This window comes from Brugia malayi, assembly GCF_000002995.4.
Source record: "Brugia malayi strain FR3 genome assembly, contig: Bm_v4_ChrX_scaffold_001, whole genome shotgun sequence".
Taxonomy (NCBI): Eukaryota; Metazoa; Nematoda; class Chromadorea; order Rhabditida; family Onchocercidae; genus Brugia; species Brugia malayi.
In genome coordinates, this window is record NW_025062479.1 from 23,359,988 (window position 1) to 23,385,506 (window position 25,519).

At 20.8% G+C, this 25,519-nt stretch overlaps 4 protein-coding genes across 4 annotated transcripts; 1 reads left to right on the top strand and 3 right to left on the bottom strand.

Annotated features, from left to right (window-relative positions):
* Nucleotides 1-60: 60 nt before the first annotated feature.
* Nucleotides 61-5,309, bottom strand: Bma-lgc-21 (Uncharacterized protein; the record flags this gene model as incomplete). Its single annotated transcript, XM_043075880.1, has 8 exons — nucleotides 61-256; nucleotides 527-641; nucleotides 1,633-1,861; nucleotides 2,308-2,436; nucleotides 2,727-2,910; nucleotides 3,499-3,650; nucleotides 4,590-4,789; nucleotides 5,159-5,309. 8 exons carry the CDS (start codon nucleotides 5,307-5,309, stop codon nucleotides 61-63), a joined length of 1,356 nt encoding a protein of 451 aa, XP_042931814.1.
* An 11,905-nt stretch (nucleotides 5,310-17,214) lies between these two features.
* On the bottom strand, nucleotides 17,215-18,218 carry Bm18071 (Uncharacterized protein; the record flags this gene model as incomplete). Its single annotated transcript, XM_043075881.1, has 3 exons — nucleotides 17,215-17,376; nucleotides 17,846-17,951; nucleotides 18,067-18,218. 3 exons carry the CDS (start codon nucleotides 18,216-18,218, stop codon nucleotides 17,215-17,217), a joined length of 420 nt encoding a protein of 139 aa, XP_042931815.1.
* Nucleotides 18,219-19,014: 796 nt separating this feature from the next.
* Bm18568 (Uncharacterized protein) lies at nucleotides 19,015-20,334 on the top strand (the record flags this gene model as incomplete). The annotated part of the gene is made up of 3 exons (XM_043075882.1): nucleotides 19,015-19,035; nucleotides 19,451-19,562; nucleotides 20,309-20,334. 3 exons carry the CDS (start codon nucleotides 19,015-19,017, stop codon nucleotides 20,332-20,334), a joined length of 159 nt encoding a protein of 52 aa, XP_042931816.1.
* A 1,223-nt stretch (nucleotides 20,335-21,557) lies between these two features.
* Bm1150 (Uncharacterized protein) lies at nucleotides 21,558-24,206 on the bottom strand (the record flags this gene model as incomplete). Its single annotated transcript, XM_043075883.1, has 6 exons — nucleotides 21,558-21,782; nucleotides 22,000-22,088; nucleotides 22,196-22,243; nucleotides 22,535-22,705; nucleotides 23,176-23,271; nucleotides 24,095-24,206. 6 exons carry the CDS (start codon nucleotides 24,204-24,206, stop codon nucleotides 21,558-21,560), a joined length of 741 nt encoding a protein of 246 aa, XP_042931817.1.
* Between the last annotated feature and the right edge of the window lie 1,313 nt (nucleotides 24,207-25,519).

A 25,519-nucleotide genomic window follows, 5' to 3' on the forward strand; every position in this document is an offset into this window, starting at 1 on the left:
ATAAACGTTATCACTAGAATTGACCCTTTGACCCTTTAAATATTGTTAATAGTTGATGCATTATGATAACATTAAGTAACCAAGAATAAAGATAAGTGATAAGACAAATACAGCAACGCCATGAATAGCAATAAATGCATTTGTCCAATCTTCCTGATAACCATTTGCTGTTGATGATTTATCATTATCATTCAGTGATATGCAATTATCTGTTGAATTAAACACACAAATAAATCGATTGATAAGCTCTGATGTTCTGAAAAAAACAAATTTCAAATAAATTTAATTAAAAAAAAAAAAGTAAAAACCAATAAATTTATTCAATTTTTTATTTTAATTGTAAAAAAATACAATTTATTAAAGTTCAAATCATTTTTAATTAGTAAATGATAAGCATTCTAATACGTTTTAACTTAATTTGCAACATAAATTAATTAATTTTAATTACTCATTTCCATTTCAAATTAATCAAACAATTTTTTATTATTAAATTTGATATATTAAAAAAATAAATAAATAAATAAACCTTATAAGCCAATTCCATGGTGGAAGATTTCGACGAATTTTACAACACATCCATAAGATAATTGAAACTGATATACTGAATGTATTAATTATTGTAGCAAATTCCAAAAATCGTACTGAAAAAAGTTTTCAAATTTATTAATTAAATTTATTAAATCTCAAAATTTATTAATTAAAATAAATTAAATTAATTAAATAAAAAAATTTATCAAAATTTGTTCAAAAAATTTTTACACCAAAAAACAAACATTTCAAATTTTTATTTTACTAATAATTTTCATCATTTCATTTATGTTATTGATAAATGATAAAGAAATAAAAATAAATCATTCAAATTTTCTTCATCTCAAAAATTCTTATCATTTTTCTTTTGTTTTTCAATCAAAATTTACTTTTAATGCACAAAAAATGAAAAATTAAATTATTAAATTTAGAAATATATGTATAATAAAATTTGAAAAATCTTATAAATTTAGAAAAATCTAATATTGGTTATTAAATTTAGAAATATATACATTAAAATTTAAACAATCTAATACTAAATTTTAAAAAATCGAACATTAAATTTAGATAAATCTAATATTAGTTATTAAATTTAGAAATATATAATATATATATATATTATACTATAATTTGGAAAAATCTAATATTAAATATAAAAAGTCTAATATTACTTATTAAATTTAGAAGTATATATACTAAAATTTGAAAAAATCTAATATTAAATTTAAAAAAACTTAATATTAAATGTTGAAAAATCTATAATTTAATGTAAAAAAATTGAATATTAAATTAAAAAAAATCTAATACTAAATTAAGAAAAATCGAAACTTAATATTAAATGTTAAAAAATCTATTATTTAATGTAAAAAAAATTGAATATTAAATTAAGAAAAATCGAATATTAAATTAATATTAAATGTTGAAAAATCTATTATTTAATGTAAAAAAATTAAATATTAAATTATGAAAAATCGAAACTTAATATTAAATGTTGAAAAGTCTATTATTTAATGTAAAAAACTTGAATATTAAATTATGAAAAATCGAGTATTCAATTAAATTTAAATTTTATCAAAAAAAAAAAAAAAACACAAATTTGCATACGTATATTTGGTGTTGAAGCAGATGAGCTAAGATGCGGTGAAATAAGCATCGAATAGAGTTGAAGCGTTGAAAATTGTAGGAAAAGAACAAACATTTTTGCAAATATTTGTAAATTAATTTGTCCAAGTAATGGTGTTAAAAGGAAAAGAATTGATGTAATTATATTTGGTAATGATAATTCAATATGCAATGAATTTGATGAGCGTTTTAAATTTAAGCAAAAACCAAGCTGAAATTATAAATTTGAAATAAACAAAAAAAAATATTTATTAATTAAAATTTTAAAGTGAAATTAAAAAATTTTCATTTATTGCTAATAAACATTTTATTCCAAACAATTAGCACTCAGCAATTATTTTATCAAATGATATATTCATTCAATTATTTTTTAATGATTAATTTATAAATTAATTTTATTTCCTGCCTAATAATCATTGTACTGCAACAATTAACAACAAAAACAATAATATTAATTTGTAATTAAAATGAAATTAAATAACTTTTTTTGAGCATTTAAATTAATTAAATTTAGAAGAGAAAAATTTTTTTTAATAACAATTAACACTTTTAATTAGCACAACAAAATAATAATATTAATTTGAAATTAAAATTTAATTAAAATGAAATGAAATAATTTTTTTTTCTCAAATAATTAATTAATTAGACAAAAAATACCTGTGGTATTTGTGAATCTTGCATTATTTGAACAGTTGGTGTGCTACCAGAAATATACCAACCATAATCACGAAAATATTTTCCATCCGTAAAAACCGGTCGACCTGATGTGATAAATTCGATTCCAGCCTGAAATAATTTATGCATAAAAATTTTTGATTATTATTTCCAACAAATATTCATTATTAAACAAATAAATTTCATTTATTTAACAAATACTTCTGTAACTTATATTTCTAAACAAAAAAAAAAAAAAAAATGACAATAATAGTAATTTAAATTTAAACTTTAATTAATTAAATTAATTAATCTAATATTTTTAAATGAATTAGCATTTTATTACAAATATATTATATCTAACTTTCTTCTTTTTTTCTTTTTTCATTTTTAATTTAAAAAAAAATAAAAAAAATTTTAACCTGATTCATATGTGGTTCAATTTGATAGCAACATTTGTACATATCATTTGGAAAATTTTTGAAATCTGAATCATCGCAAAATGTTCGAAGTGAAAAATTAATGATAGCACGAATGGTACCAGTGCTATTTATTGATACACGTCGTATTTCCATTAAATCACCGTTACGAACTGCTGTATCAAATCTAAAATAACTCTCTCTCTCTCTCTCTCTCCCTCTCTCTTTGAAAAATTTAGAATTTAATTTAAAAAAGAAAAAAAAAAATTTTTTTTTAATAATTATAAATTTTAATGTAAATTTTTAGAATTTATAGAATTTATTTTGATATATTTTAAACAATCAATCAATTTACTATTATGTATTACTATTGTAATTTAAAATGGTTAAAATTAAAATCTTTGAATAAATTTATAATTTAACAAAGGAGCAATTTTTTTCCAACAATTATAAATTATTATTATTAAATTTTAATGTAAATTTTTTTAATTAGAATTTATTTTGATATTTTAAACAATCAATCAATCACTATGTTACTGTTATTGTAATTAAAATAACTTTTTTTTTCTCTGGAAAATTTATAGTTAACCAAAAAAAAAAAATAATTTTATTTTCAGTAATTATAAATTAATACTAAATTTTAATGCAAATTTTGTTAATAGAATTTATTTTGATATTTTAATCGATCAATGAATCAATTATTATGTATTATTGCTGTAATTAATTATTTGTTATTTCAAAAGTTATAAATAATTTAAATTAATTTAATTATTACGTTTGTGCGGTAAGCATTGGAATCCAAATATGATTGACAGAATTAATTTCCATTTTTTTTAATTTCCAATGTTCCTCATTCCAGCTAAGTCGACTATCATCCCAGAATACACTGATATAACCATTAATATTTAATTCTTTTAGGAATTCATTCTGAAATTATCATTCATTGAAATTTTAGTAAAATTTAAATTTCAATTCTTTTAATTAATAATAACAAAAAATTAGGTATTTAAGTAAAATTTATAAGAAAAAATGAGATATTTATTTGTCTTAGGAATTCATTCTGAAATTATCATTCATTGAAATTTTAGTAAAATTTAAATTTTAATTCTTTTAATTAATAGTTACAAAAAATTAGGTATTTAAGTACAATTTAAAAGAAAAAAGAAATATTTAATTCTCTTAGGAATTCATTCTGAAATAATTATTCATTATATTTTGATGAAATTTTATTTTTTAATTAATAATTACAAAAAATTAGGTATTTAAGTAAAATTTAAAAGAAAAAAAAGAACAAAATCCGGAAGAGATATGAATCTAAAGTTTGTTATAACAAAGAAATTTTCTTTTTTTTTTTCTCATCTTCGATTTATATGAAACAATAATTTTTCTGTTTGATTCGACTTGAAATGAATTCCTGTACTGAAAACCGGTTTTCCAATCCACTTAATATAAATTATGAACCGGTTTTAAAGCGCAAATATGCTTAATTCATCATTTTAGCTTCTATCACACATGCTTAATGCAAAAGAAAAACATGAATTACTTTAAAAAAAAATCATTATTTAATCGGTAATTTATTTCCAATATAATTTTATACAATTATAACTATTTTTTGTGCTATTTTTTTCAAAGTTTTCTTGCAAAATAGTAAATTTTATTTTTTTTATTTTTATTTTTAAGTTATTAATTTTATTAATTTACTAATAAATAAAAATATTTGTTTGTAAAATTTGCATTTATTCCGTTGAATAAGTTGAAATTATCATTTTGAATTTTTTGCTTAATTTATTTAATTTTAATAATTTTTTTTTATAATTTTAATTATTTAATTTTTTTTTTCTTTTTGATACTCTCTGATTTACTTACCATAACAAAATGTTGTAGTGTTATTTGATGAAAAAATAATTTAACTCTCGATCCTCTTGCATTGGCGGCTTCTGGCGGAAAAGCAGAAAGCGCCTGAATTGCATTGAAATATTGCGCTTTTCGTTGTGCTTCTGCTGCCAAATAATAATACAAGCATTGTTCGAGAATTTCAAATTGATGTCGATTTAATGTTTCAACATCTAAAATTAAAATTTAATTCAAATAAAAGAAAAAAATTTTGTTTTTTTTTTCAATATTCAAATAATTAAAATAAAAAAAAAAAAGACAATTAAAATTTATTGAAATATAATTTTGTTTTCTTTTCATTCATTCTTTCTTTTTTTTTTAAAAAAAAAATTATATGAATGTTTCATTTTTGAAATAAAATTTTAGTAAAACTAGTTTGAAAAAAAAAAAAAAAAAAAAAAAAAATTAATTTCTCTTTGTTAAGAATTCGTTTCATTTTTCAATCAAAAAAAATTTTTTTTTTCTTCTCTTTACTATATTAATTGATAAATGAATTTAATTTAATTTTTTAATTTTTGCATTTTTATGAAATTAAATTTTACCCGAAACATTTCTTAAATACTGGCATGTATTTAAACTAAATAAACTTGGAATTGGTTCTAAATTTCGAGGATTTTGTGGTTCAACGCCAGGTGATTCTTCACATTTTACCATTAATAATAATAGCACACATAATATTGTTGCTCCAAGCATCTGAAAATTTTATTTTAATTAAATATAATTTAATTATTTGAGTGAAAATTATTGAACAAATAAAATGAATTGAGAATTTCACTTTATCATTAACCTATTTCATTTCTAGTTTTGCATATATATGTGTATTAATTAGCTTTAATTACTAAATAATTTAACAAATTAAATATTAGTAAATATGAGATTTATAAAATTTTGTATTTTTTCAAAAAGAATTTTATAGAAAAAGTTTTACTAAACAAATTTGAGCAATAATCGAAATGATAGAAATAAATAAATTTTAGTTAATCGAATAATAAAATTTTTACTCTTATATATTTTAAATTAAGTAATTTATAAACTTTGACCTCAAGAAATTGTATGATCTCAAGAAATTAGCAACAAAGTTCAATTTAACAATCGTATTTTAAAATTAAACATTAAAGATATCAATCAGATAGAAAAGTGTTAATGATAGAAGAGATAATTTCATTGGATAAATTTGATCAAAGTAAATTTAATTTAAAAAAAAAAATAAACATTTTTAATTTTTGTATTCAAAAATTTTGATTTCATAAAAAATTTGCTATAAATTAAAAATTAATCAAATTAATTTATGAAAAAAAAAGCACACAAAAAATTTTAACGATTTCAAAAAATTTTATCTCAATTTTCTCTCTAATCTTTTCGTTTTTCCACTTCAAATATTAGTGCCATTAATTTTAAATTACATTTCACGGCAAATTTATTATATTTTCATTTCTCTTTGTTGAACATTTTCAAATTTCTCTTTCAAATGTAATTTTTAGTTCCAATATAATTTTTTTATTTTTACTTTATTAATTTTTAATTAGCAACTAATTGTAAATAAATAATTTTTGGCTAATTGAAGGTTCATTTCTTGTAAACTAGAGTTAACGAATAGTAAGTAAAGTTAATTAACTTAAAAAAAAAAAAGTGATTAGAGCTAATAGATAGTTATAATACAGTGATTATAGCTAATTTATAATTATAATACAGTGATTAGAGTTAATGAATACTTGTAATACAATGATTAAAGCTAATGGATAGTTATAATACAGTGATTAGAGTTAATGGATAATTGTAATACAGTGATTAGAGCTAATAAATATTTGTAATACAGTGATTAGAGCTAATGAATACTTGTAATACAGTGATTATAGTTAATAGATAGTAGTGATACAGTGATTAGAGTTAATGAATAATTGCAATACAGCGATTAGAGTTAATGGATAATTGTAATACAGTAATTAGAGCTAGTAAATAGCTGTAATACAGTAATTAGAGTTAGTGGATAGTTATGATATAGTGATTAGAGCTAATAAATAATCGTAATACAGTGATTAGAGCTAATGGATAATTGTAATACAGTAATTAGAGCTAGTAAATAGTTGTAATACAGTGATTAGAGCTAATAAATATTTGTAATACAATGATTAGAGCTAATGAATATTTGTAATAAAGTGATTAGAACTAATGGATAGTTATAATACAGTGATTGGAGCCAATTTATAGTTATAATACAGTGATTAGAGCTAATTAATACTTGTAATACAGTGATTAGAGTTAATGAATACTTGTAATACAGTGATTAGAGTTAATGGATAGTTCTAAATACATGTTAAACTAAAAAAAAAAATTAAAAAGTTAAACATATTGAAAAAAAAAAAAAATTAAACATTTACAATTACTATAAGATAATCAAACATTTCTAACAAAATTGAATAATCATTTTGGATATTTATAGCAATAATTGATAAATGAAAATTTCATTTATCAATTCATAAATGCCTGAAAAGGACTGCCCCCCCCTACCCATTGCTAAACTTGAATTAAGTGTCACTTAATGCATCAGCTAAGATAATTTAAAATAAAAATTCAGATTTTATTACCTGTTTCATTACTGAAAGCTTGTTTTTACCCACATACACACATACACACATACACACATACACATATACATACATACACACATGCACACAGATAAACATGCATACATACACTTTTTATCATTTAGTGAAAAACTATTTTTATCAGTTTTTTTGTTTTTTTTTAAAGAAAGGTATTGAAAATTGCTATTATTTGGAAATTCAAAAAATGATTTCTTTTTTTTTTTTTTTTTTTTTCTTTGAAGAAGTACTAAAAATTATTGTTTATATGCAATTTGAATTGAATTAAAATCAATTTGAAAACATTTACTTTTTTTATTTGAATTAAATTAAATGAGTTTAAATTAAATACAGAAATTAAAATCAAATAAATTCTGATTTAAGAGTGAAAAATTAAAATGAAATGAAATAAATTACTGATAATGAGAAAATAAATTTTTAATTAAATTCTTTCATTTGAATTAAATTAAATGAGTTTAAATTAAATACAGAAATTAAAATCAAATAAATTCTGATTTAAGAATGAAAAATTAAAATGAAATGAAATAAATTACAATTATGAGAAAATGAATTTTCGTTTTGTTGTTTGGGTTTTAATATAAACTATAAAAAATTTTTGCTACGATAAGTTTTAAAAATTTTAAATTAACGAATTCAAATTTCGGCAAAGAAAGTTTTATAAAGATTGAAAATTCAACAAAAAAGTAAATATAATAAATGTGAAATTACGTTTTATAATTATGCAAATGTTCATTTCTTCACAAAAAATAATTGAAATAAATAATCGAAATTATTACTTATCAAACAATTTTGAAATTGGAAATAATTAATTATTATATTAATTTATCATAGTTTATTCCTAATAGAAAATTGAAATTTTATAAGTTTAAACTATGATAGATATCAAAGATATCATTCTGAGCATAAATTATAATATTAATATAAAAATTAATGTTTTTGAATTTTAAGGAAAAAATTAAAGTTTTACTAGTAGCTTGCAAAAAAATTTTTGTTTTTCTAATTTGTCTAAGAAAAGTTTTCTTAATTTTTCTAAAATTACTAAAACCTTTTACTTATTCTAACATTTTTCAATTCATTCCCACTTTTTTCCTCAATCTTATCATTTTCTAATTTATCAATGTTATCAGTTGTACTTCGAGATTGTATCAAACAATGAAATAATAATCGAAATTTATTCGTCGTTGTATTTACAAAGCAAATTAATTTTGCTTATCAACGCTTTTTCTAAATTTTTACACTTATTAAAATGAAAATTTATAAAAAATATTGCGAATGCTAAAAGATTTAATAAAAAAAAATTAAAAAAAAAATTTTTTTTTATTTTGCTGATACAATTAGCAAATAATTTAATTAGCTGATACATTGCTTAAAATGCATTGAATATTAAAGTACAATAAGAAGTAAAAAGCAATTTTTATTTCTTTCTTTTTTTTTTTTTAATTTCAAAATTGTCCTTAATATTTATTTCACAAAAATAATTGAAGTTTTTATGAAAAGAAAAAACATAGTACGAATTTTTCTTTTTTTTTGCAAATGCTTTAAAAAAAAACAAAAACAAAAACAAAAAAAAAAAAAAAAAAACTATCGATGATTTTAATCAGGAAACTAAAAAAGTAAATTGATATATTTTGATTTGTTTTAAATTCTTTTTTTTTTTTTTAAAAAAAAAAAGAAAGAAATTTCATTTAAAAAGAAAAAACTGATAATCAGAATATTTCAAAATTTTGTGTAATTGCATTGATAAATAACAAAATGGTATTTTGATAATGATAAAATAATAAATTTTGCATGATAAAATTATAAATAATTTATAATTGATAATTTGTAAAATTTTTTTCATAATTATTAAAAATATTTGACAATTTCTGAAAATATTATCAATTGAATTAAATTCTAATTTTAATTAAAATATAAATGAAAGCGTTGTATTGAGGGAAAATTGAAAATGTAAGATGAGAATTATTCAAACTTTCTTAAAATCTAAATGCTTAATAAATTTAAAATTAAAACCGGTTTCTTTCTTTTTCTTTCTTTCTTTCTCTCTTTCTTTTCATTTCTTTTTTTTTTTTTTTTTTTTTTGTCTTTCCTTTCTCATTCTGAAATGATCAAATTAAATGTGGTAAAATTAGAGAAATTATATATATTTATTCGACAGGTTTGTTTAATCCCATTTGCCTTTCTTTCCTTCTTTCTCTCTCTCTCTCTCTCTCTCTCATTTGATATCCTTTTTGTTGTACTTTCTTCATCATTTTATTATCATTTCTATCTTATTGATAAAATTTCATTTTAAAATTTAAACTGCAAAAACTTGAAATGCAATTCAATTACGGTATCAAATCAGAAAAACAAGTCCATTTTCTCTAGCATTTAGCAATTCATTCAAATGGGATTATAGATGTTGTAAATTAAATTCAACTAATTCAACAAAAATTTTATTCCTTTTTATATTATTATTATTTATTATTATTTATTATTGTTATTATTATTATCATTATTATTATTATTATTATTGTTATTATTATTATTATTATTATTATTATTATTATTATTATTATTATTATTATTATTATTATTATTATTATTATTATGACCTTACTATTAGTGCTTAACAATTCATTCAAATCGGATCATTAATGTTGTAAATTGAATTCAACTAATTCAACAAAAATTTTATTCCTTTTTATATTATTATATGCTATTTATTTATTTATTTATTATTATTATTACTATTATTATTATTATTGTTATTATGACCTTAATATTACTTAAAATTCGAATCGCTTCACAATCTTTTGAATTTAATTTTTTTTAAAAAAAGAAAATAACAATGTTTTGTTCTAAAGATTTTCATAAAATCTTTCTATAATTCTCTGAAAAAATGAAGGAAAAAATTTATTGCATATAATTAATTGAAATAATTGAAAATACTTAAAAATATTTGTGGAATTGATAACAATTAGAAATGAATGAATAAATTTTATAGAAATGAGCGAAACATTTAAATCTTTTTCTTATAAATTTAATTTCTTTAACTATAAATGATAGATGGTAAAATTTTAAACAATTGAACTTCAATTCAATTCTATTCATTGATTACCATAAAGAAGTAAACCTTTAACAAATTTTCATCTCTTTATATAGTACGGGTAACTTCTACCCGAACTGTTTACTAATTACTAAAAGAATTGACGTCGAACATACATAAACAAAAATTACATTAAGGAAAGAGAAAGATTCAAATTACAAATAAATTTCAAATTAGATGAAAACAAGAATAAAATAAAATAAATAACTGATTGATAAATAAGTAATTCGCTCGAATGGAAACGAAATTCAAAAAACTTTTGTCACTTAAAGTTTTCGATAAAAAGGTAAATAATTTTATATATGAAAATTTTACTGTTGAAATTATCACTTAGTCCATATTTAAATGGTACTCTCGAGAAAAAGTATAATTCAAGAGGAGATATTAATGAAAGGAAATGATAAGTATGATCGTAGTGAATGCAAAGTTGAGGAAATTATGATAGAGGTATAATGATAACAATGTCATATAATCGATGAACAAAATGATGTGTATGATATTGATATGATGATAACAACAAATAATCATATGTGATAAATGATAAGTTTTATAAACTGATAACATATGATTGAAAAAAAGGAAATTATGATAAAGGCATGATGATAACAATGTCATATAATCGATGATCAAAATGATGTGTATGATATTGATATGATGATAACAACAAATAATCATATGTGATAAATGATAAGTTTTATAAACTGATAACATATGATTGAAAAAAAGGAAATTATGATAAAAGGCATGATGATAACAATGTCATATAATAGATGATCAAAATGATATAGTATGATATTGATATGATGATAACAACAAATAATCATATGTGATAAATGATAAGTTTTATAAACTGATAACATATGATTGAAAAAAAGGAAATTATGATAAAAGCATGATGATAACAATGTCATATAATAGATGATCAAAATGATATATATGATATTGATATGATGATAACAACAAATAATCATATGTGATAAATGATAAGTTTTATTAAACTGATAACATATGATTGAAAAAAAGGAAATTATGATAAAAGCATGATGATAACAATGTCATATAATAGATGATCAAAATGATATATATGATATTGATATGATGATAACAACAAATAATCATATGTGATAAATGATAAGTTTTATAAACTGATAACATATGATTGAAAAAAAGGAAATTATGATAAAAGCATGATGATAACAATGTCATATAATAGATGATCAAAATGATATATATGATATTGATATGATGATAACAACAAATAATTATATGTGATAAATGATAAGTTTTATAAACTGATAACATATGATTGAAAAAAAGGAAATTATGATAAAAGCATGATGATAACAATGTCATATAATAGATGATCAAAATGATATATATGATATTGATATGATGATAACAACAAATAATCATATGTGATAAATGATAAGTTTTATAAACTGATAACATATGATTGAAAAAAAGGAAATTATGATAAAAGCATGATGATAACAATGTCATATAATAGATGATCAAAATGATATATATGATATTGATATGATGATAACAACAAATAATTATATGTGATAAATGATAAGTTTTATAAACTGATAACATATGATTGAAAAAAAGGAAATTATGATAAAAGCATGATGATAACAATGTCATATAATAGATGATCAAAATGATATATATGATATTGATATGATGATAACAACAAATAATCATATGTGATCAAATGATAAGTTTTATTAACTGATAACATATGATTGAAAAAAAGGAAATTATGATAAAAGCATGATGATAACAATGTCATATAATAGATGATCAAAATGATATATATGATATTGATATGATGATAACAACAAATAATCATATGTGATAAATGATAAGTTTTATAAACTGATAACATATGATTGAAAAAAAGGAAATTATGATAAAAGCATGATGATAACAATGTCATATAATAGATGATCAAAATGATATATATGATATTGATATGATGATAACAACAAATAATCATATGTGATAAATGATAAGTTTTATAAACTGATAACATATGATTGAAAAAAAGGAAATTATGATAAAAGCATGATGATAACAATGTCATATAATAGATGATCAAAATGATATATATGATATTGATATGATGATAACAACAAATAATCATATGTGACAAATGATAAGTTTTATTAACTGATAACATATGATTGAAAAAAAGGAAATTATGATAAAAGCATGATGATAACAATGTCATATAATAGATGATCAAAATGATATATATGATATTGATATGATGATAACAACAAATAATCATATGTGATAAATGATAAGTTTTATAAACTGATAACATATGATTGAAAAAAAGGAAATTATGATAAAAGCATGATGATAACAATGTCATATAATAGATGATCAAAATGATATATATGATATTGATATGATGATAACAACAAATAATTATATGTGATAAATGATAAGTTTTATAAACTGATAACATATGATTGAAAAAAAGGAAATTATGATAAAAGCATGATGATAACAATGTCATATAATAGATGATCAAAATGATATATATGATATTGATATGATGATAACAACAAATAATCATATGTGACAAATGATAAGTTTTATTAACTGATAACATATGATTGAAAAAAAGGAAATTATGATAAAAGCATGATGATAACAATGTCATATAATAGATGATCAAAATGATATATATGATATTGATATGATGATAACAACAAATAATCATATGTGATAAATGAGAAGTTTTATAAACTGATAACATATGATTGAAAAAAAGGAAATTATGATAAAAGCATGATGATAACAATGTCATATAATAGATGATCAAAATGATATATATGATATTGATATGATGATAACAACAAATAATCATATGTGATAAATGATAAGTTTTATAAACTGATAACATATGATTGAAAAAAAGGAAATTATGATAAAAGCATGATGATAACAATGTCATATAATAGATGATCAAAATGATATATATGATATTGATATGATGATAACAACAAATAATCATATGTGATAAATGATAAGTTTTATAAACTGATAACATATGATTGAAAAAAAGGAAATTATGATAAAAGCATGATGATAACAATGTCATATAATAGATGATCAAAATGATATATATGATATTGATATGATGATAACAACAAATAATCATATGTGACAAATGATAAGTTTTATTAACTGATAACATATGATTGAAAAAAAAGGAAATTATGATAAAGGCATGATGATAACAATGTCATATAATCGATGATCAAAATGATGTGTATGATATTGATATGATGATAACAACAAATAATTATATGTGATAAATGATAAGTTTTATAAACTGATAACATATGATTGAAAAAAAGGAAATTATGATAAAAGCATGATGATAACAATGTCATATGATAGATGATCAAAATGATATATATGATATTGATATGATGATAACAACAAATAATCATATGTGATAAATGATAAGTTTTATAAACTGATAACATATGATTGACAATGCTGATAAGTTGACATAATAGATGAATGTTGATTGATAACGATAGCAATTAATAAAATTAAATTTTATTGCATGCAAAAATAGTTAGTTATCATTAATAAAAATTGCTAATCTCATGATAAAATATATTTTTAAAATATTTTAAATTTTAATTTATTCGATTACAATTACGAATAAATAAAGATTAATAAAATATGGAACATATGTTGCTAATATAAATGATAAACTGATCAATTTGAATTAGTTTAAAAAGCAACGATTAAAAATTAAATATGTAAAGTTGAGAGAAGATTGTAAGCAAAATGCAAATCAAAATTAAATTTCAAATAATAGATAAACACATTTTTAAACAACATTTAATTGCACTATGTACTTTTTGCTATGCAATAAGTAATAAATAAGAGAATAAGTAAGAGATTAAATGTGTAAACAATCGTTTAAAAATTATTACAGCATTATTTAATATTAGCAATTATTCAAACACTTTTAAAAATATTTAAATTCTGCTTTATCAAATTTAAATTTGCAATTATTACTTATAGCAATCATAAATTATTTGCGTTAATATTAAAAGAAATGAAGGTTTTTTGATAAAATTTTTAACTTAAAGTCTAAAAATTGATTTTCAAATTAAAATTAAAAATATTTTTTCTTTTAATTTTTTTTATTGTATTAATTTTGAAACAATCAATCATTATCATTTGAAATGATATTAATTAACAATTTTGCAAATTATGATAAACTAAACTAAAGCTAAAATGAAATAATGAAAGTTTTTTGATAAAATTTTTAACTAAAAGTTTAAAAATTGATTTTTAAAATCAAATTAAAAGTAATTTTTTTTTTCTTTTAGTTTTTTTGCTGTATTAATTTTGAAACAATCAATCATCATAATATTACTTAAAATTTTTGTAAATTATGATAAACTAAACTAAAATGAAAAGTTAAAAATTGTAATAACCAAATATGCAATCAATCATACATTTAAAAACATAACAAATACAAGTTTTTATTTTAAAATTATAATTTCTATGAATTGAAAAGATTTAAAAATTTATGAATACAATAAGCGATCAGTAATCAAAATTGATTTTTAGCATTGTTCAAATAAACATTTTATAGCTAAAAACAGAAAATGTCATCAACAATAATTAGATATTTGTTCTTATTTGTTTCAAAGTTTTAATTACATTTGACAATTTTCTGTTTTATTTTTTTTTTTTTTTTTTTTTAGAAGTACAAATTGAAATTTTTTTTTTTTTGATTTTTGTGATAATAACAAATTTTAAAACTGTTTTTTTTTGTTTTGAATTAAATTCTCCTAAGTTTCATTTTTTTTTTCAATGAAATTTTAAAGTTTTATTAATTAATGATGATAATAAAGGAAGTAAACGAATGAAAAAAAAAAAAATGAATAAAAAAATTTTATTGGAAATTTGGAAATTTTGAAATTATTCATTCAACTAGGAAATGAAAATAATTGCATTTGACTGATAAAAATTGGCCATTTAAAAGTTTTTGCTCATAGAATTCATTAAAATTCACTAAAATTATTAAAATTAAAGAATTCACAAAGTATGTAGGCAAATTATTCAGCACTCTTACAACAATTTTAAAAAACATTTATTTCAAAGTTTTTCTAAATTTAGAAACAAATTTGAAAAGCATTGTACAATTTAAAAAGAATTTGTTCAATTTTCAAATTTGTCTTATTTTATTTCGAAGCTTGAAAATGACCTTTTCATCAATGTTTACATTCTGTAAATTTTAAAATATTAAATTAAAATTTGATATATATTATTAATTTGACAAAATTATAGGTTAATGAATTTATACTGAACTATCCATAAAAGAAGCTAACGATTGACACTCTCGAATCTGTCAAAATAAATTTTTGATTTGCACTGCAGTCAGATTATAAAATTCTTTTAATAACTATCTTGAAATTAAAAAGTTTTATAAAATTCTATTTGATCTAATTAAAACTGATAAGTAAGTGATAAGCTTCTTAAATGATCGATTTAATGATTTATATATCTAATGGTTAAGCTGCTTATCTGGACCTTTTAACTAGAAAAAAAAAAAAAAAAAAAAAAATTTTATAAATTAAAAAAAAAATTCAAATGCAATTACACTAAAATAAATATATCGTCTCTAATAGCAGATGGAAAGTTTAATTAAATTCACTCAAAAAGCCAATCATTGAATTTATCAATTGATATCTAATATCTTCAAGTAATTAAAAGTTAAAGTAATAATTTTGAACTAATAAAATCATAAATAAATCTATATAAACTTTTTAAAACAGGTAACAAATGAGCATATCATTTTAATTATTTGATATTACCAAATTCCCTGCCAAATTTGTTCGATAACCAATTAATGATTTTCGCAGGTGATTGTTCGAGAATGCGCAGGTGATCACATGAAAAATCAATGAAAAATATGATTACTTTATTGATCATACCTTAAGTGAAAAATATGTTATCAATATTATCAGTGATAAATACGAGTTGATAAAAAGTGCCAATTTAAAAATCATCAAAAATTAATCCTACCATTGATACTATCATTCTTCCTTGATTTGTTGACAATTACCTTTACATTCGCCAAAAACAAAAAATTGGAGACTTATTTCACAAATCTTTATAAATTAAAATGAAAAATATTTTATCTTTTATTAAATCTTCTTCTATGACATTATAAAATTATCATATCAATTGAATCATACATTTTTATATCGTACAATGAATTTAGTACCAGAAAAAAATCGTTATCAAAATTATCAAATAGTATAATTAATATTGTTGTCATCAACATTCTTCTTTTCACACCTATCATTCTACAATACCTTCTTGAATTCAACGATCATCATCATTATCATTATTACCATCATCAGCATCATCATTATGATCATTGTCATCATCATCGTCAGCAACAGCAGAAGCAATAATAATATCATCATTACTATCATCGCTGTATCATTATTATTCAGCATCAATAATATTATCACTATCATCAACATTATATTATTATGTTATTATCGTTATTATCACTCATTACTTATTATTATTGTTATTATCACCGCTATCATTTTATCATTATTTATTCACATTATTTTTATTATTTTATTCTTACTGTTATTTTATAATGTCATTATTCTGTTCCCACTGTTATTTTATATATTATTATTTTATTATTATTATTGTTTTCACCATTACTATTATCATTATCAGCTAGTATCATTATTATCATTCTTATCATTACATCATAAAGTCCCTATTAATCACTTACAGCTCGAGAACATATGAAAATTATGGCATTTATTTGACAAATTGAGGTTTGCTGCTGCTACTTACTGCTTACAATTTGCGCAATTTGCACACAAATTTATTTTAAACTGAGATGTGACAAACGATTTTGATGACCGCTAGAAATGGACGGTAGGGTAAAGTGCTTTCTTGTTTTGACCTTTTCTTCATGCATCTTGTTGACCAGTGCATCTGATTGTAATTTCTTTCGTTTTAATTCCATATTAAATACATCCAAAAACTGAAAAATTAACAATGAAGCGCAATTATATATGATATGAGCGCTATTGTCCAGTAAATGGTATTCAAAAAAGTTGAAAAATTTTTCTTTTCAAATGTTGATGATAAAATTTTAAACCTGTTAACTAGAACTCCTATTGAATTGTACTTTCTAATTTGTCTTTATAAGCCCATTTGCTATTCATTGTTTATAAATTTGAGAAATTTCTGATCGAATTAAAAAATGTCAAAAGAATTACGAATTTTCTTAAAATGATGATATATCATTTATGAAAACTTTTTTTTTTTTTTTTTTGAGAAAAAGGGCAAAAATTAAAATTTCAACCATCAATTTATTTTTGTATATTAGAAAAGAGAAAAAATTTTTTGATTTAAATTTTGTCAATTTTTTTTTCTTTTTCAAATATATATTAATTATAAATGAAAATAAATAAAACTATTAATTAATAAAGATAAAAAAAAAAACTTACTGGATCATATAGAAAATTTGTTATTAAACAATTATTGTTGATTGTATTTGTTTTCATCAATTTCATTTCATCATTACAACATTTGCTGATACTTTTACCGCATACTCTTTAAGCATATGCTATATCATTTTAAATTAAATGATGTCTAAAAAAAAAATTAAATTAAATGATATCATTTAAATTAGTTTTACAAAAAAAAAAAAAAAGGTTTTAAAAAATACCTTAAATGAGGTAAAGTTCGTGCCCATAAACGACATTCAGCTTCAACATCATCATCTGACATTGGTTCACCTTCATAAATTGATTTTTCTGCTCGTAGCAAAAAATGTTCCTTCACTTTACAATCATCATTTGATAAATGATAATTTTGCATAAAAATAGGCCTTCGATAATGATTCGTCTTTTCTTTTACATTTTTCCTACTACAATTAATCGAAATACGTGACGTGTGATACATTATTGACGTGATGTACGTCGAAATAACGCCTTTAATGCATTACCATGGTAACGCGCATTATGATAATGAGATTGAAGTTGAATTGCTAGCTAACAATGATTAGTAATTATTATAAATTAAAATTATAAATGATTATTTTTCAAATTCTTTTAGCAAATAACAACTATTATCATTACTGATAAAAGATTTCTTTGAAAAAATTATCAACAAAATGTTGAAATTCATTTTTCTTTATTATATTGGATATATTGGAAATTATATTTTCTTTTTCCTGCTGAAAGAGAAAAAGTAAAATACTTTACTTTTAAAAAAATTTGAAAAAAAAAAAGTGCAACAAATTATTTCTTATAATTTTTTGCTTTTTCTTTTTATTTTTTGCATTTATTAGTATAGTTGAACTTATCAATTTATGAATAATATGATAAAAATTTCAAATTGAAAAAAGATTTCAACCACAGAAAAAAAAATTCTATAATTTTAAATTTATTTTTATTAGATTTCAATTAAAACAAAATGATTTGATCAGAATTTGATAATAAATGCAATGAATAATATAGCAATCAATAAGCAGATGAGACTGCTAAGGTGAGATATCAAAGGTCAAGTGGATGACAAATGATCCTTTCTACAGGTCAAGTCAACATTCGATCCTACTGCCATAACTAAATCTTATTGTTTCTCGATTATACTATCATTTCTTCCAGATATTTTCATGGCTTTTTTCATTATCATGGTATTTCTTTCCTTCTTTCAAATTTTTTTTTTTTCATTTAAATTTTAAAACATTTAATTAATTCTTTAAATCATTGAAAATTATTAATTTCAATGTAAAGCACAATATTGAACATGAAAATTTTTCGATCGTATAAACAAAATTAATTTTATAAAAAATTGAATTTTACAATAAATTTATAAATTATAATAATAGTTTAATCATTTATTTACTTATTACTTATATTTAAATTGCAAAAAAAAAAGCAAAAAAAAATTTATGAGCAAAAAAATTTTTTACAAATTTTTATAAATTACTTCTTTTTTTTTTCTTTTCATCAAAATTTTTGCATCCTAATTTTATCAATAAATTATTGTTGTATGATTTTATCATTTTCACTTATCATTGATAAAATGTTTATCATCGTTTGCCATAGATTTTGCTATTTTCAACATTTGATAACACAAATGAATGCTTACCAAAACCGGATATTATCGAAAAGAAAACATCAGTCAATATGGGATTAGCGGAAGCAGTAAATTCAGTTGGTATGTTTATGTTTACCCATAAATAATTTTATTTTTCATAATAATTACAAACATTTGATAATTTAGTAATGTTTATAGCATGTTATCTAAGATGTATTTCATTTATATTAATTGCTATTAATTATTTGTTAATTAATATAATCTATTAATTAATACAAAATTGATAAATAATATAAAAATTATAATATACTGCAGGGAATATTGTGAAAAAATTAGTTAATGTCACTGAATTAGTTGGTAAAGTGGAAAATATTATGAGTGATACCATTTATAATGCTAGCCATATTTCAAAAATTAATGAAACTGTGCAAATGGATGAAAGTATTGTCGAAAAAGTTTCTAAGGTTAGCTTTGCATATAATATTTTAAATTGTTATAATTTTTATGTAAAATTTGATCAATTAATAATTTAATTAAGATTTAAAAATTTAATTAAATAAAGATTTGAAAGTTTAATTAAATAAGGATTAAGGATAAAGTTTAAAAGTTTAATTTTTTTAAAAGGTTAAATAAGGATAAAGTTTAATTAAATAAGAAATTAAGATTTAAAAATTTAATTAAATAAAGATTTGAAATTAAGATTTGAAAATTTAATTAATTCATTCTCAATGATATTCATCATCCTATTTATAAGAAGATTATAATTTATGATAATCTCTGATTAATATTGAAGATTAAAATGATTAATGATTACATTATATGAATTTGTTGAATTAAAAATAAAAAAAAATTACCATATTTTATAGAAATGTCACGTACCAGAAGAATGTGACAAATTGTGGAAGCATTTCTTTGGAAAATGTGGATGTCAATAAATATGAAATTAAAATTATAAATTTAATAGTTATGACCTCATAGTATCTAAATTTTTAAATACTAATTAAATGTAATTTTCTTGCCAGAAATGCTAATTAATGTTAAGTGAAAAGCCTGTAAAGTTTTATTATATCACAGTAAATTTACTTGTAAATACCGCTAAGTACACGTGGTATTTACTGTTAAAAATTGTACAAAAAATGAAGAAAATTTTTGTTTTTTTTTTTTTAAATGATCAGCTTTAAAACAATTTTGACAAATTATTTTTTGTTAATTTGTTTGTTAATTGATATCAATTTTGCAAGAAATTCATAAATTAATTGTTGCTTACTATTTGTTATTTTTTAGTTCTGCAATTTAATCCATATTTTAAAATGTATGGCTGGAATAATTATCAATTAATTTATGCTCAAATTTCTGTTGTTGCTGTTGTTTATTCATTGAGAATGTAACCGATAAAAGATTTTTTTAATTTGTTATTAGTTTTATTTAAAAAAAATTTTTCACATAAAATCCCAGCAGGTGGTCCAAATGATTCTATGAAAAAGTTCGTTTATTGTGAACTGAGTTAAATAAATGAAGTGAATTCATCAATTAATCAGAATTACTGCAATTTTTTACAGCATAATTGCTGATTACTTGTTGTTTAAATATTTCGATGTATTGACGCATTAAAACAAATCCTGAAAAGTTTTACTACTAACAGTAAATAATAATGATAATGATAATAATAGAAGTGGTAATAATAATAATAATAATAATAATAGAAATGATAATAATAATAATAGTAGTAATGATAATAACAGAAATGGTAATAACAATAATAATAATAATAATAATGTAACAAACATATAAGTAAATAAATCAGTTAATTAAAATAAGTTTAATAATAAATAACGATAAAAGCGCTGAAGAGAGAAAAAAATGATGCAAAAATAATAATGATAGTAATGGTAATAATGACAAATAATGTGACAAACATATAAGTAAATAAATTAATTAATTAAAATAACATTAATAATAAACGATAAAAGTGCTGAAGAGAGAATAATAATGATGCAAAATTTTGCTTAAAAATAAGCTAGCAAATAATAATAAATATATAAATGAATAAATAAATAAAATGAAATAAATAAAAAAAAACAAACAAATATATAAATAAATAAAATAAAATGCCTTTCAATAAAAAATTTTAACAGATATCTGAAAAAAAAAGAAAAATAAACTTTGTTTTTTTGATTCCCAAATGATTTTAACATTATCGTTGTCATATTCCATCAAATGTAATGGTGTTGAATGAATAATCAATGGTATTAACATTGATATCAATCGTTTTATAAATGATAATTTTTCGTTTGATTTATTATATTCTATACCCATTATTGCTTCGTTATATCCAATACCCTTTAATTTTTTTGTTAATTTATTATCTTTTAAATCTATAAATATGATCAAAAAATAAATAAATAAAATAAAAATGTGAGGCACATCTTAACTGTAAAATTTAAACTTTACCATGTAAATTTTTTTTTTTTTTTAAATTTCATTATTGTTTTATTTGAAATAAAAATTTGTTCAATTGACAAAACTTATTTATTAATTATAGAAAATTTGAACTAACTTTCATATAATTTTCAAGTGTTTTTGGGAGTGCGTATGCTGGAAAAGAATGTAACGGTGATTTCATTATTTGTTCGTTTGTTGTTTCATCTAAATTTTGCAAATTTTAAAACAAATTTTTTTTTTCTTTCTTTTTATTTATATTAATAATGAATTTTATAAGCATTCGTTAATTTTATTAATAGTAAGTTGCTTACTTTTTATAGCGCATTTTTTTGGAATTATTCTCACAAATTTATCAACATCTGCAAATAGAAATGAAGGAGAAAGAATTTTAGGACTTATTAGTACTAATTAGCAAGACAATTTCAACCAGATTCATCTTATCATCAATGATTAAAATGCATTTCAAAGAATTACTTCCCTGTTCAAAATTTTTTCATATTATCATTATCACAATTGATTATCTTTCACATCATTTAAGATTTTAATACACACTTTCTTTTTTGATCTTAATTCATTGTTTAATCTCTTTTCATAACCATTATGCAATCGAAATTAAATTTTTGCATTGTTTGAATTATAATTGAAATTACTGATAATTAATTTCAATGTCGCATTGTGTATGGTGCAATCATCGACACGAATTCGAATTTTTTTGCGTCTATTACAAGGCAAAATTCCAGTATTACTTGAAACTTCAACGTAAGACATATATTTTTTCAAGCATAAACACGATAATTTATAATTAATAGCATCACCGGATCCTATAATACCCGATAATGCAAATTATTTAATAATCTAATTAATTAACTGTTTAATTATTCACGAAACAAATTTTCATAATTTAAATTCGTTCAACTTTGTTTCTCGCCAAAAAATTAACCTTACTGATTCGTAACAATATTAATTATTGATGATGAATTAATGATGAATGATGATTTAGATGTTATAGTTAGCATCTTTTAAGCAGTCAATAATTTTAGTAATTACAAGACATCTTTTCTTGAAAAAAAATCAATAAAGAAATATTGATTACTCGTTCAAAATTTTCCTAATAGTAATTTATAATTTTTAATCCAAAAAAAAACAAAAAAAAATCTTGCATAAATAGAATTTCAATTAGAAAAATGAAAACTAAAACTTAAATTTAATAAAGGATAGATTTTATGCTATTTATGCTAACCAAATCATGGAAATCAAAAATAACAAACATAAAATAATATTTTTACAGTACCTTTCTGTAAAAATACCATACGATTTGCATCATCGGTTGAAAATGGATTCCAGGTTGTTGCTTGTATATTATAATCGGCATCATACAGTACCAGATCTGTATCATAGAATGTAGCACATTAAATTGATTACTACAATCCGCATCATACAGTACCACGCTTATACTGCAGATTACAGTACATCGAAATCGCTACTGTAGCCATCCTCATGTGGTAAAAGAGCTATACGGTAGAAGACAATATACTAAGCTCAATGCTGTAATCGATAACATACTATATCACGTTTATACGGTAGATTAAAACATATTAAATTGGTCACTGTAATCGGTGTCATACGGTGCTGCGCCTATACAGTACACTGCAGTATGTTAGATTGACTACTGTAATCGATGGCATACTTTATCACGTTTATACGGTAGATTGCAGTATATTAAATTGATTACTGTAACCGGTATTACAGGTAGAATATAGTACATTAGATTTGCTTCATTCATCAACTTGAAATAAGAGATAAATCAAAACAATTAGCTCTTTCTTAATAGATAAAATGAGAAATGACTGAATTTTGAAATGTTATTGCAATTTTTCTCACTACAACATCAAATCAACTATGAGTTTCATTTAATATCAAATAAATATATGTCTTAGCTGAAACATGTAAATTTAGCCAAATAATCTCACATTATTTTGAATGAATTTGTTAGTTTATCTTTGCAATTTCTTACTGAATAGAAAAAAGAAAGAATGCCAGGACGATTCCATTTCACTAATTAAATTTTAGAATTTTTTCGAGAGTTCAAAAAATTTTATAGAACTTTTTAATTACACCTAATAAACTAACTTGTAAACTTTAAGCTTAGGTGTAAATTACCTTTAAATGATTCAATTTTGGCATAGATTTTAAATAAAAAAAAAACTAACTTTCATTCTTTATTTCAATGAAAAACTCTCCGGTCCAGTAATTTTCATTTGCTTTTTGATGAATATAAATTATAAGAAATGATGGATTTTGCTCCCCAAATTGACATACCATTTCTTGGACAACAGCAACTGTTCCGGATTACTTCATTAATTCTCGAATTTATAAATCCTATTCAATTTCTATCAAAAATATGTGTATGTAATGTACATATCTGTGTTTTCTTTTGAATTTTTAACTTTTTTTCCGTTTTTTGTATGTTTTTGTATTTTTCAAAGTTTTTCTTTTTTAAAATTATTTTGAAAAAAATTTAACTTTCAAATCACATATTCAGAAAGTATTGCTTAAATAGTTTCTGAAATACACATCGTTAAACTATTATCAGACGAAATATGTGAGAAAACATAATTTAAGAAGACAAGAAAATCTAAAAAAAAAGAAATAATGCAATACACCGTGCACAGTAGTAATGAGGAATGAAATGAATTAAAGTAGTGAATAATGATAAGTAATAGTATCATATCATATGCTTTTTATCACAAATATTTCATTTATTCAAATATTTGAGCAAAAAATTTCCATTTGTAATATTTTAAAAGCAAAAATGAAATTTGGTTAATAATTTGTTAATGTTTTTCTTTATTGGAAGAATATAAGAAGTATTAGAGATATATCATTTATTCAAATGTTTGAGAGAAAAGTTTCTACTGATACATGTATGCGTGCATAATGCATGTTGCATGCATAGTGCATGCTTGTACTGATTTTCCTGCGACTGATAATTTTTCACTAAATGTATTAGCCAGAACAGAAATTATCACTTATCAAAGCAAAAATTAGGGTTCGTTATCAGTTATCAAAGCAGAAACCATGATTTGTTATCATTTATCAAAGCAGAAATCATGATCTGTTATCATTTATCAAAGCAGAAATCATGATTTGTTATCAGTTATCAAAGCAGAAATCATGATTTGTTATCAGTTATCAAAGCAGAAATCATGATTTGTTATCAATTATCAAAGCAGAAATTGTTATCCATTATCAAATCTTGAATGATCATTAGTTAACGCAAAGGTAAAAACCCATTGATCCAATATTTAATAAAATTGTTCTTGGTAATATGTATAGAAGAAATTATAGTCTAATTTTTTTTTTTAAATTTTCTTTCTTAACCAATCTCTCATCTATAATTAGCAGCAATTAATATGAATGCATTTTTTTATTATGTGATATGAGATTCAGACACATTATCATTATTATTATCAGTATGCAACGATAATGATAATGATAACAATCATACATTAGAAGATTAATCATTACTGAACAACGCTAAGTAAAATTTTAACAAATTCCGGAAGTTTTCATTGCGTCACTCCGTTATTCAAAGCATTGAATGAGGACGACGAATGGATGATGTTGGTGACAAC